Source organism: Podarcis raffonei, chromosome 13 (genome assembly GCF_027172205.1).
Source record: "Podarcis raffonei isolate rPodRaf1 chromosome 13, rPodRaf1.pri, whole genome shotgun sequence".
Taxonomy (NCBI): Eukaryota; Metazoa; Chordata; class Lepidosauria; order Squamata; family Lacertidae; genus Podarcis; species Podarcis raffonei.
Window position 1 is genome coordinate 49,273,177 of NC_070614.1, and position 11,256 is coordinate 49,284,432.

Sequence of the window (11,256 nt, forward strand, 5' to 3'; positions counted from 1 at the left end):
GCACGGAAGGCCGTTGAACGGCTTTTCCAGTAGCTACAGAGTCGTTGGCGCCATTAGCCAATCAGAAACTGCAGCTTCAAACGCGATAGAGAAAAGAGCCCGGACCAAAGCGGCGTTCTACCACTTACAGTAGAACCTGAGGAATCCCTCCTTGGCCAATAGGAGAGCTACTCTAGATATGATTGGCACAACTCTATGGTTTCGGACCCAATGAAAATACGAATGTATGTAATTGACAGGCATCTCACCCAATAATCACGTGAGGTGGGTCGAAAATGAAAAAGCAATCGTTATTTCTCTGTTGCTAACCAATAATGTACTACGGACTGATTGATGGAAGCATAGCGTTAGCCGCGGAGAAGGCGGACTATGATAGTTTGCCTCTCCCAATGAGAACACTCCGATTTGGCCCTTCAGCGCTTTGATAAATCATTTCTCAGTACGTTTTGATTGGCGTGCCTGTTCTCCAATTCAACTTCGCGACGGGGGCAAATCGGGCGGGCGGGCGGGAAACTTCGCGAAGCCACCCAATCATACAGAAACGCGGCTAAGGCGGGCGCAAGACGCTCCCGGACCAATCACTAATCCACATTGCAAAAGTGGGGGGGAAACCCCACCAACCCTTTCCCAGCTCCGATCCAATCGCCGTTCGAAACCTTTCGAGCGGCGGCGTTCCCGAGCCAATGCCTGCAGAGCCTGCGTTCGCGAGACGGCGGGCTGCCCCGCGGACCAATGGCAGGAGGGCGCTTGGCCTCCCGGCGAGCCAATGAGCGCGTCCGCGGGCGGGCAGCCAATCAGAGCGCGTCGGCGGGCGGCTAGTGCGGCAGGCGGCTGCGGCGGGGTCTATGGCGTCCGTGCGGGGCCCGAGCAGCGTCGGCGGCGGGCGAGGGGCCGCGGCGGCCTTGGGGGGCGAAGGGGAGCCCGGCGGGGGGCTGGTTGGGGGCCCGCCTTCCTCCCAGTACGGGAACGGGCTGGGGGGGAGCGGACCCGGGGGGGAGCAGGGCGGGGGGCTCCGCGAGTTGGAGGAGGAGGAGGAGGAGGGGCTGCTCCTCGAGGCCGCGACGGGCGGAGGAGCCGCGGGCGGCGGCGGGATCCGAGGCTCCGGCCCTCGGGGCGCCCTTTCCTCCTCCTCCTCTTCCTCCCACGCGCCCTCCAGGGCCGGCCAGGCGGGAGTGGGGGGGCCCCACCACCACCCTCACTCCGAAGAGCTGGAGGAGGAGGCCGGCCTGGGAGAGAGCGACCCCGGAGACTCCGCCATCGAAGACCCGGTGAGTGGCCCCCGGGGGCGCGGAGGAGAGAGCGAAGGGCCCGAATTGCTCTCCCGCCTGATCTTTGTCCCCCCCCCCCGTCTCTTTTTCAGCGTAGCCTACCTCGCAGGAGTGTCGCGAGGCGTTGCTTATTTATTTGCCGCATTTATATCCAGCCTTTCTCTCCCAAAGGAGTTCAAGGTGGCGCACGTGGCTCTCCCCACCCCCATCTCACCCTCGCAGCCACCCTGTGGGGTAGGGTAGGGTAGGAGAGGGGTTGACTGGCCCGAGGTCGCCCAGTGAGCTTCGTGGCTGAGTGGGAATTCGAACCCTTGTCTCCCAGATCACATAGTTCCACCTTAGTTCTAACCATTGCACCGCACTGGCTTAAGAGAAAGAGTGGTGGTGGATGAGGAGGTAAGGTGTGCGTAGAATAATAGAATTGTGGTGTTGAAAAGAACCACGAGGGTCATCTAGTCCAGGAGTCAGCAAACTTTTTCAGCAGGGGGCCGGTCCACTGTCCATCAGATCTTATTGGGGGCCGGATTATATTTTGAAAAAAATAATGAACGAATTCCTATGCCCCACAAATAACCCAGAGATGTGTTTAAAATAAAAGCACACATTCTACTCATGTAAAAACACCTGGCAAGCCCCACAAATAAGCCAGAGATGCATTTTAAATAAAAGCACACATTTTACTCGTGTAAAAACATGCTGATTCCTGGACCATCTGCGGGCCGGATTTAGAAGGCGATTGGGCCAGATCTGTCCCCCAGGCCTTATTTTGCCTACCCATGATCTAGTCCAACCCCCTCCAATGCATGAATCCGTAGCGCAATGTGGGGCTTGAACCCACATCCATGAGATCGAGTCTCTTACTTTATATATACTGGGAACAGTTGCAAAGAAATGATTATTCAGAAATTGCATATATGGCACACTTGGCTGCTTATTTTGCGTTTATATCCCACCTTTTCCTCCAAGGAACTCAAGCGGGTGTATGTGGTCCCACCCCAAAAGAACCCCCTATAGTTCCCACAACAACCCCATGAGGTAGTATTAGGCTGAGAGGCAGTGAGTAGACCCAAGGTCGTGCACTGAGTGGGGGATTCAAACTCTGGTCCCTCTCTGGTCCTGGCTCACTGCTCCTAAGGAGAGAGTGTGGCTTCAGGGAGGGGGTTGTTCTCTAATGGGGGATGGTGGGCAAAAAATGTACTGGAAGGTACATTTCAAACTATTAATACGTGATGCTCAGTGATAGTGCAGAAGCAGTTTTAATTTGTACCTGCTGACTTGGGCAGATGGGAAGTTCATTATAGTGTAAAAATGGAGTCTGGGGTTGCAGTTTGGCAATTGGATGCAGATTATACCTTTGACACTGATTTGTAGAAGCAAAAAAGTGGGCAGAGCTAAGTGGGCAGAGCTTAAGGCCCTGCGTAGTGGGTGGCGACAGTAAGATTGGAAAGAGCAGAGGCAGAGTGGGAAAACAGCTAAAACCGTGGGAAAGACAGCTCTTTCAGGGAGAGATCAGATGAAGCAAATGCCGGCAGAGCTGTCTTGGCATAAACAAGTGGATGGGAGTAGATAACTGTAGAATGTCTTACAGCAGTAACCTTGAGAAGTACTAGTAATCAGCGGCATTAAAGAAGTGGAAGAAGAGAAGGGAGTCTCAGTTGGTGTGAGCTCTTAAGAACTGCAAGAATGTTTCTTAATTTGCTCCCCACTTTCCCTTGCCCGTTCTTCCCACTCTCAGGAGTTGGAAGCCATTAAAGCTCGAGTGCGAGAGATGGAGGAGGAAGCAGAGAAGCTAAAAGAGCTGCAGAACGAAGTTGAGAAACAAATGAACATGAGCCCCCCGCCTGGCAACGGTAAGTCTCCTTAAGTTTCTTATAATTAATTTGTGCTCACTCCTCGTCTTCCTCCCCCCACCTCCCGCAAAAGGTGGCAAGTATTCAGATACAGGGGATGGTGAGAAGTTAGGAATTGTGTAATGGGTAAGAAACATCTATAGAGGTCTCTTAAGTACGCAAACGAGACGTTATTGCTGACACTTTGAGGCTCTTGAATTCTGTGTTGGCCAGATCAAATTGATGTCCTTTTAAAAAATAGCCTAAGAGGGATGACATGGGGAAATTACATTGGAAGAAAGGAAGATGCTTTGTGGGACCCCTGGTCCATCTAGCTCAGGTACCAGGGTTTATGGACATCTCGAGTTCCTCTACCTGCAGAAATTTCATTAATGTAGAATAGACTAAATGGCTCATCTGGGCGTTGGAGTTGTTTTGGGAGATCGGATTCATGGATTGATTGTTTTAAAGTATTTGTAAACCTCTCTTCCATAGGAAAGTATAATAAGGCAAGATACGGCACAAAGACAACAACGGCCTTGGTTTAAACCCCCCCCAAAAAGTTTAATTTCCTTAGCATTGTCTTTACAGGGGTTTGTAACAATCCCAGTTTGGGCTCTGGTATACATTAGCTAACCAGAGGCACTTTCACTGCACTGTTTTCAACAGCTGCTAAAGACTATTTTGGTTAAGCAAGCCAGACATGTAACTTTATTGTGTCTACTTGTATTTAAACAAAATAAATGCAGTATAGAGCTAGGACAATTCCGGTGCAGGGCAGAACAAAGCAAGCTACTTTCCTTAACAGTTAGGATAAATGGAAGGTTAACTTGATGCCTTTAAAATTCATTTCAGGGAATTCATTTTTCCCTTGTCAGCAGAGGACATGGGAGTGTGTTTTAGATGATACGCATTTACCCCATTCATTTATCGGCTGTGGGGTTCCAAATTCTGTTTGAGTCTCGTGGCACTGAAGTGGGGTGAATGATTTATTTGTTTCATAATACATATTTGTTTGTAAAAAACACACAAAGTGGCTTACAAAAGTTAAAATGGTAAAATCGAGACAGGTTTACAGCCCTACTTTAAAACGTAAACATTAAAATTACTTGAACTTTCTAAGCATCTGAGTAGGTGTGTCTACCAGACATGTTTAAGCAGGCAGACCTGCTTGATCTCAAAAGGCAGGGAGTTCCAAAGTGTAGGCGCTGCCACCACACTTAACAATCAAGTTCTTACAAATGCAGGACACCTGTGGTAGAGAAAGGAAGTTGCTTAAAGCACGTCCAAAGCTCTGATTCTCCATCGCAAATGGATGTGTGAATGTGCCGGCCCTGCAATTACATTACTTTAGCAAACAGCTTTGTGGAGGTGACCTGATTAAGACTGGATTGTTTTGCTGTATCAGATGTGTAGCTAGTCACTTTTGAATATAGTTTTCTAGAAAGGCAGGATAGAAGTGTGTTAAATAAGTCTAAAAAATAAAAATGTAGCTGTGCCTAAAGTCTGGAGACTTGTTTTGCCAGGTGTCTTGTCCCAAACGAAGATGTGCTTGTGTAGGTGAGAGCCTTTTTGCAGATGAATGAAGAGGTGTTTCAGTTGGGTGTTTCAGCTCTTACAGCATCAACATTGTGTGACTAAGGATTTTGAGCTGGCTTCTTCCTCTTTCCCACCCACCCCCTTTGCTGGAAACTTCAGTCAGTCAAATACAGGCTGGTGCTGATGGGAGTTGCAGCCCAGCAAAATCTGGAGGGCACCAAATTTTGCTTTATATCCAGGAAGTCTCAGGTTCAACCTCTGGCCTCCCCAGGTAGACCTGGCAATGCCCCCCTGCCTGAAATTCTGGAGAATGGCTGCCACAAAGGTGGCTTCCTTTGTTCCTAGTTAAAATTGTTCAAACCAACTTTCAGATGCTAAAAGAAAGGTGCTGTGTTGTACTTACCTGGAGAGAGAATCCCATGCAGAGGGTTTGTGAGGCTGGTGGTGTCCAAAACAGTGCCAAGATTGCTTGGCCCAGGTGCTGGGCCTTTTCCCGCCTCATTTTGTTGCTTTCCAGCAGACTTGGCTAGCCACTTCTGGAGGAAGCACTGTCCAATCAGCATGTGCCTTTCCCCGGGTCCCAGAATCATTGGAGGCAATTCTTCCTCCTCCAGTATTTTCCCGGCCAGATGCATTTTGTACCTGGTTGCGACCAAGTGAAGATGCCCAGGCGCCAGGGTGGCACCTGACGTTTCCACCATCTGGAGGTGCATGCCTGGGGGATCCTTGGATCTTGACTGTTTTCACACACTAGCAACACACCCTGTAGTATTCTATCTGTTATACCGTATTTTTCGCCCTATAGGACGCACCTAGTTTTTTAGGAGGGAAATCAAGGAAAACATTTTTATTTCCCCCCCAGGTTTGCGCAGCCATCCCCAAGCGCTCCGTCTCCCTCTTCTGCCTTCAGGGACAGCCTCTCTAGCCTCCGTGGGGCAGCGGATTGCCCCGCTGTCCCCCGAGTTTGTGGGGCTGGCGGGGGGGGAGAAGCAAGCTTGCTTCTGCCCCCCCCCCGCCAGCCTCCAGATCAGGTTTGGGGATAGCGGGGTGGCGGCGCTCCGCCTCCCCGCTATCCCCCGAGCTTGTGGGGCTGGCGGGGGGGGGGGGGAGAAGCAAGCTTGCTCCCCCCCTGCCAGCCTCCAGACCAGGTTGAGGAATAGCGGGGTGGCGGCGCTGCGCCTCCCCGCTGTCCTCCGAGCTTTTGGGCTGCAGGCTGCTGCCCATAAGCCTTGCGAGCCCGCGGGACCTCCCGCCGGGCTTGCAAGACTTGTGGATAGCTTCCTGAAGCCTGGAGAGCGAGAGCGGTCAGTGCGCACCAACCCCTCTCGCTCTCCAGGCTTCAGCAAAAGCCTGCATTCGCCCCATAGGACGCACACACATTTCCCCTTCATTTTTGGAGGGGAAAAAGTGCGTCCTATAGGGCGAAAAATACGGTTTTCTATCTGCGCTGTCGGAACAAATTTCAGGAACCAAAAGGTCGCATTGAAAAATACGAGTTTCAAGCCAACCGGTCCGTTTTGGCGACTGTAACCCTAGTTTAAGGAGCCATTTGGCGGCCAGGTTATATATCCAGGTGTCTTAACACTGCCTTACACTGTTTCTTTCTCCCCAGCTGGCCCAGTCATCATGTCTTTAGAAGAAAAGATGGAAGCAGATGCCAGGTCCATATATGTAGGCAACGTAAGTCTGTTCCCTGCAGCCCAGCTCAATCAGAAGGCCAAGAGAAGTATCATGGGTTTCCTCACCATTTTCAATCCTTGGTTTCAGGTGGATTACGGGGCGACAGCAGAGGAGCTGGAGGCTCACTTCCACGGCTGCGGCTCCGTCAACCGGGTGACCATCCTCTGCGATAAGTACACTGGCCATCCCAAGGGGTGAGTGCGTGTGACGGGATGGGGAAGCCGGGTGTGTTTTTCCGTCTCGGTGAGTGATTGCCTTTTAAGCCTGCCCATTTTCTCTCCCCAGGTTTGCCTACATTGAATTCTCGGACAAGGAGTCGGTGAGGACGTCCTTAGCGTTAGATGAGTCGCTGTTCAGGGGAAGGCAGATTAAGGTGTGTACACTCTTCGACCAGGTCCCTTCCCCCTCTGAAACGTCATCTTGTGGGTGAGAAGTTTGTGTAGTGCTGGGTGACGAAGGCTCTGAGTTGCTCGATCCTTTTTACAGTTTCAAATTTATTTACTGAGACTTAATTCAGAACTACACAAAAGTTCATGCCCATTACAAAGTATCTTTTTATAATATAAACAGCTACTTAGCCTAAAAAAGAACAATTCAGAAAGGAGTAAAGGCAAGAAGAAGGAAAATAGAGAAAGAGAAAAGGTTAGAGAAATACTAGAATAAAAGCACTTCTGGTTTTCTGTCCTGCGGCTATAGTATTCACTCCTTAAGATCCAACCATTCTATCTTCTATAGACCAGCAATTGCAATATGTAAGCAGAGTTTAAAAACAGTTGCATAAGGGACTTACAAACATTTACCTTTTAAACATAAACGTATCTTTCCGAAAAAAACAGAGTCCTTTTTGTTGGGGATAATTCAGAGGGAAATTCCCAGGTGTCAAAAAAACTATGTATGCTACTACTGCGGCCCAAGAATGACAACTTAAAACTGATGATATACACACAGCTTGCAGATTTAACATATAGAATCAGAAGAATACACATTTAAAGAAGACTGGGAAATGTTTACTGAGTATAGGGGTGAAACTCTGTTCATTTAAAAACGCTGGTAGCATTACGTTGAATTCAACAGTGTAAATAAGATTTGATGGATGTAACAGTGGATTACCGAATGGTTGAGTTCATGTAGAATATGCAGTGATGTATGGAATGCAAAATGAACCACCGAAAGAGAAGAAGCGAAGTCACTGATTTAAGGTTGCCTAAATGAATATTTTGAAATGTAATTTAGAAAATATAATAAAAATTATATATATAAAAAGTTGTGTGAGGATGGGCTGGGGGTGGTTTCTGGGGTACCCTTGCTCTTGAGGCTAAGGGGATCTTCTCCTTTTGAAGGTGATTCCCAAACGGACCAACCGCCCTGGGATCAGCACCACAGACCGGGGTTTCCCCCGGACCCGGTACAGAGGGAGAGGATCCGGCTACAGCAGTTCCCGGGCCCGTTTCTACAGCGGCTTTAGCAGCAGGCCACCGCGAGGGCGCGCATACAGGTCTGGCACGACGGTGGCGGCAGGTTGGGGGAGGAGCTTCTATGCTCCTGCCTTGCAGGGGTTCTGGTGGGGTGGCGGCTGGAGTAGGGGATATCTATTGGCTTAGAGTGGGAGGGCTCTTGATGCCCCCAGACTGGAAGTAGACTGCACCAAGTGAGAGAGGTGATGGGCTGGGAACCACGACTGCTCTTGTTAAGCAGCAGCGCTGAGAAAAAACGACTTTATAACTTGAACCAGCATTTTAATGACATTTCCAGTTGTAGATGCTGCTGGATTTGAGACTTCGAAGGAGGAAGCAATTCCAAGTATTGGAGTTGGGTCAGTTTTAATGTCATATTGCCAGTATTTTAATCTGAGTGTTCTTCAATCAGATTTGTAAGCTTTGGAAAGCCAGAGTTTTGGGTTGGGGTGTTTATTATTATTATTATTGAAAGGTGGTCAGGTTCTCAAACGCGGGCTTTAGAATTTTTTTAGTCAGGACAGAAACTTTGCAAGCCAGAAAAAAAAACAACCTTAAAAACTCAAAACCTGGCTTGCACAGACCAAAGCAAGCCACTCTCAAGGAGCTGAGCATTGTCCCAACTCTGAGGTCTTTAGGGTTTTGAGTTACTTAGCAAACCTTTCGTCTCTCTTTCATTAACCTGTGTCCTTCTTCTCTCCACAGGGGCCGGGCCAGAGCGACCTCATGGTATTCCCCTTACTAAAAACAAAAAAAAGTGGTTGTTTTAGGAAGGAGGAAAAAAAAAGAAAAAAAATGAAGATTGTTACCATGACGGAAAAAAAAATACTGTTGGTGGGAGGTGGAAGTGTCTAATGCTGTGCAGAAAAAGAGGGCTGACTTATTGGGAGGGGGGAAGATGTAAACATGGGGCAGGGGGTCAAATCCTGTTGTCAAATTTCCACCTGCTGGTATTGCTGACTTGAGCCCTGTCCCCACCACGCCACCCCCCCGTCCAGCTCCTCATCCTTTTCTCCCATCTGCAGAGATTGTTGGGCATAACCGAGCCATTCTTCCTCTCATGCCTTTTTTTTTTTAATTGTTGCCCTGCATTTGGGGGAGGGGGCAGATGTGGGGGAGGGTTTGCCGACACCCCGAAACCTTTTGTGATACTATTTTTGTGTGTGTGTGTGTGAGAGAGAGAGAGAGTTTTGTAGTTTTTGTTCATCTTCCCAACCTTTCCCTCTGCAGCCTTTGCCCATTCCGGTATGCCTGTTTCCCCCGCTCTCTCTCGTGTGCTTGGTTCTCCCCAAATCTCGTTTGCTCCCCCCCCCCCTTTGCTTCAGGAATTAGCAGGGAGCGGGACTTGGGGTTCCTGCCTCCCGCGGTGGTGATCCTGCCCAGTCCCAGACGTCCACCACTCTCTTTCTCACTTTGGGCAGACAAGTCTCTCTCAGCATCCCTCTCTAGGTGTGTGTCTGTGTATGTGTGTCTACGTCAGACGGGGGAGCCTGCCTTGGGGTTTTCTCTTACCCCATTGATCCCAAACTCCCCAATGGAGAAATGCCCCTGAAATGCTAATTCTAAAACAGGCTGGCGGGTGGGGAAGGTCCTGTAAAAATGGGCACCCCTCCCTCAGCGCCACACATAACTGCGACTGCGTCCCATTTTGTTCTTCCTGTCTTTGCCCCTGCGTCGCTGCCTCTCCCACCACCCCTGGGGTTATGTTATATGCCTTGTTTGAGTGTCTTTATCTTTACAGGTTTCTTTATTTTTTAGCCTGAAGAAATGACACCGAAACCTGAAGCTGTAGAGACCAGGGGCCGGGGAGAGGACACCCTTTTTTGGGACAGGGGGTGGGGGGATGGAGGGAGCGGGGAGGAATTGAGGCCCATATTTCCATGTGGGAGAATGGTTTTTTTAAAGAGAGAGAGAGAGAGAGAAAGAGAGAAAGGGGGAGGAGAGCCAGATTGGGCTGGAGGGCAGGGAAGAGGAAAGGGGGAGAAATAGAATAAAATGTTATGAGGGCAAAAAAAAAAATTAATAAAAAATAAAGATGTTTTTTGGAAGAAAGATGAGTGTTGAGTGATTTATTATACTTTTTATTAGTTTTCAATTACAATCCAATTATTACAATTCCAATTTATAATACAATTATTAATACCAATCGTTCAAATATCGTATTATATAATTTAGATAAAGTGGCCCTCCGCATGCTAGATTTGATGGTTTGATTATTGTGTTTATTTCTGCGTTCAAGAATCTTACTAATTTCCATTGCATTCTGGTCATCATAATAATCCCTTATACAACAACTGCAGTTTTAATAGCTTCTATTCGTGTTGGAACATTAAATGATTTATAAAACCGCAAGTGAAGAACTCAAAACTATATCCTCCTTCCTGTGTGTGGCAATTAATCTTCCTTTGGCGTTTCTTCCTGTCCTTGTAAGATGTTATGTCTTCCTTTCCCTCAGTTGTTTATTTTTCCCGTCATGCCTTGGGCGGATCTGATAAGTATTGCGTGATCTTGCAGCTAGGACTCCTGGGTTCCACTCTTGCGAATAAAGACACATAACCTCTTCCTTTTGGAAGATGTAATTTAATTTCCCTCGCACTTTAACTGCTTTCCTCAAAAGCAGGAAGTTGTTTTTAGAAATGAGAGCACAGTCCAGGACTTCAGGCTGCTCCTTAGCAAATAAGCAGCTCCTCTGGCTGACAGAAACATCGCCTGCCTGCATCAACTTGCCTTCAGCCAGATGGGAAAATTAGCAAGAGACACACAAAGTGGCTGAGGTGTCAGCAATGAGCTGTGGCACTGCTCTCCCTTTTCTAGTTAGAGCCGCAGAGCGCCGATGTGGCCGTTGACTCTTCCTGTGGGACTGTGGCAGGTACAGTAGTACCTCAGGTTAAGTACTTAATTCATTCCAGAGGTCCGTACTTAACCTGAAACTGTTCTTAACCTGAAGCATCACTTTAGCGAATGGGGCCTGCTGCCGCGCCGCCGGAGCACAATTTCTGTTCTTATCCTGAAGCAAAGTTCTTAACCTGAAGCACTATTTCTGGGTTAGCGGAGTCTGTAACCTGAAGCGTATGTAACCCGAGGTACCACTGTAATCCTTAAGTGAGCAAGCAAGGAGGAAGTTGCATGGCTGAATCGGCAGTTGAGAGTTTGCAAACGTGCTTAGGGTGAGGAAACAACTTGGAAGACTGCTTGGACGCCGGTGGAGGAAAAGCGGTCGAAAACAAGTGGACACCAGTGAGGGCTAAACGTTGAGCCTCCTTGGTGGCAGCGAAGGCAGAAAAGAAGGCACATTTTGCTGCCTCCATTGTTCCAGGTCCCGTCTGGCCTGAAGGAGGTGGTGGAACAGACGGAAGCTCACTGTTGACTTTGCAAAGCATTTTGAGGATGAACCTTTAATTCCCAGGAACCTTGGCTGCTGTTAAAAGCAGATGGATCTCAAGGCTTTCCCAGAACGCAGTCTAGTGCTGTTGCGTTGGATGAGTT

The 11,256-nt window shown here is 48.7% G+C and overlaps 1 protein-coding gene across 1 annotated transcript; it reads left to right on the forward strand.

The window, feature by feature from the left end:
• Window positions 1-1,012: 1,012 nt before the first annotated feature.
• Window positions 1,013-9,822, forward strand: PABPN1 (poly(A) binding protein nuclear 1). Its single transcript, XM_053362918.1, has 7 exons — window positions 1,013-1,268; window positions 3,004-3,118; window positions 6,249-6,316; window positions 6,404-6,510; window positions 6,602-6,689; window positions 7,657-7,811; window positions 8,476-9,822. The coding sequence occupies exons 2-7, from the start codon at window positions 3,037-3,039 to the stop codon at window positions 8,513-8,515; spliced, it is 540 nt and encodes a 179-aa protein (XP_053218893.1). The 5' UTR covers window positions 1,013-1,268; window positions 3,004-3,036; the 3' UTR covers window positions 8,516-9,822.
• The last annotated feature ends 1,434 nt before the right edge of the window (window positions 9,823-11,256 follow it).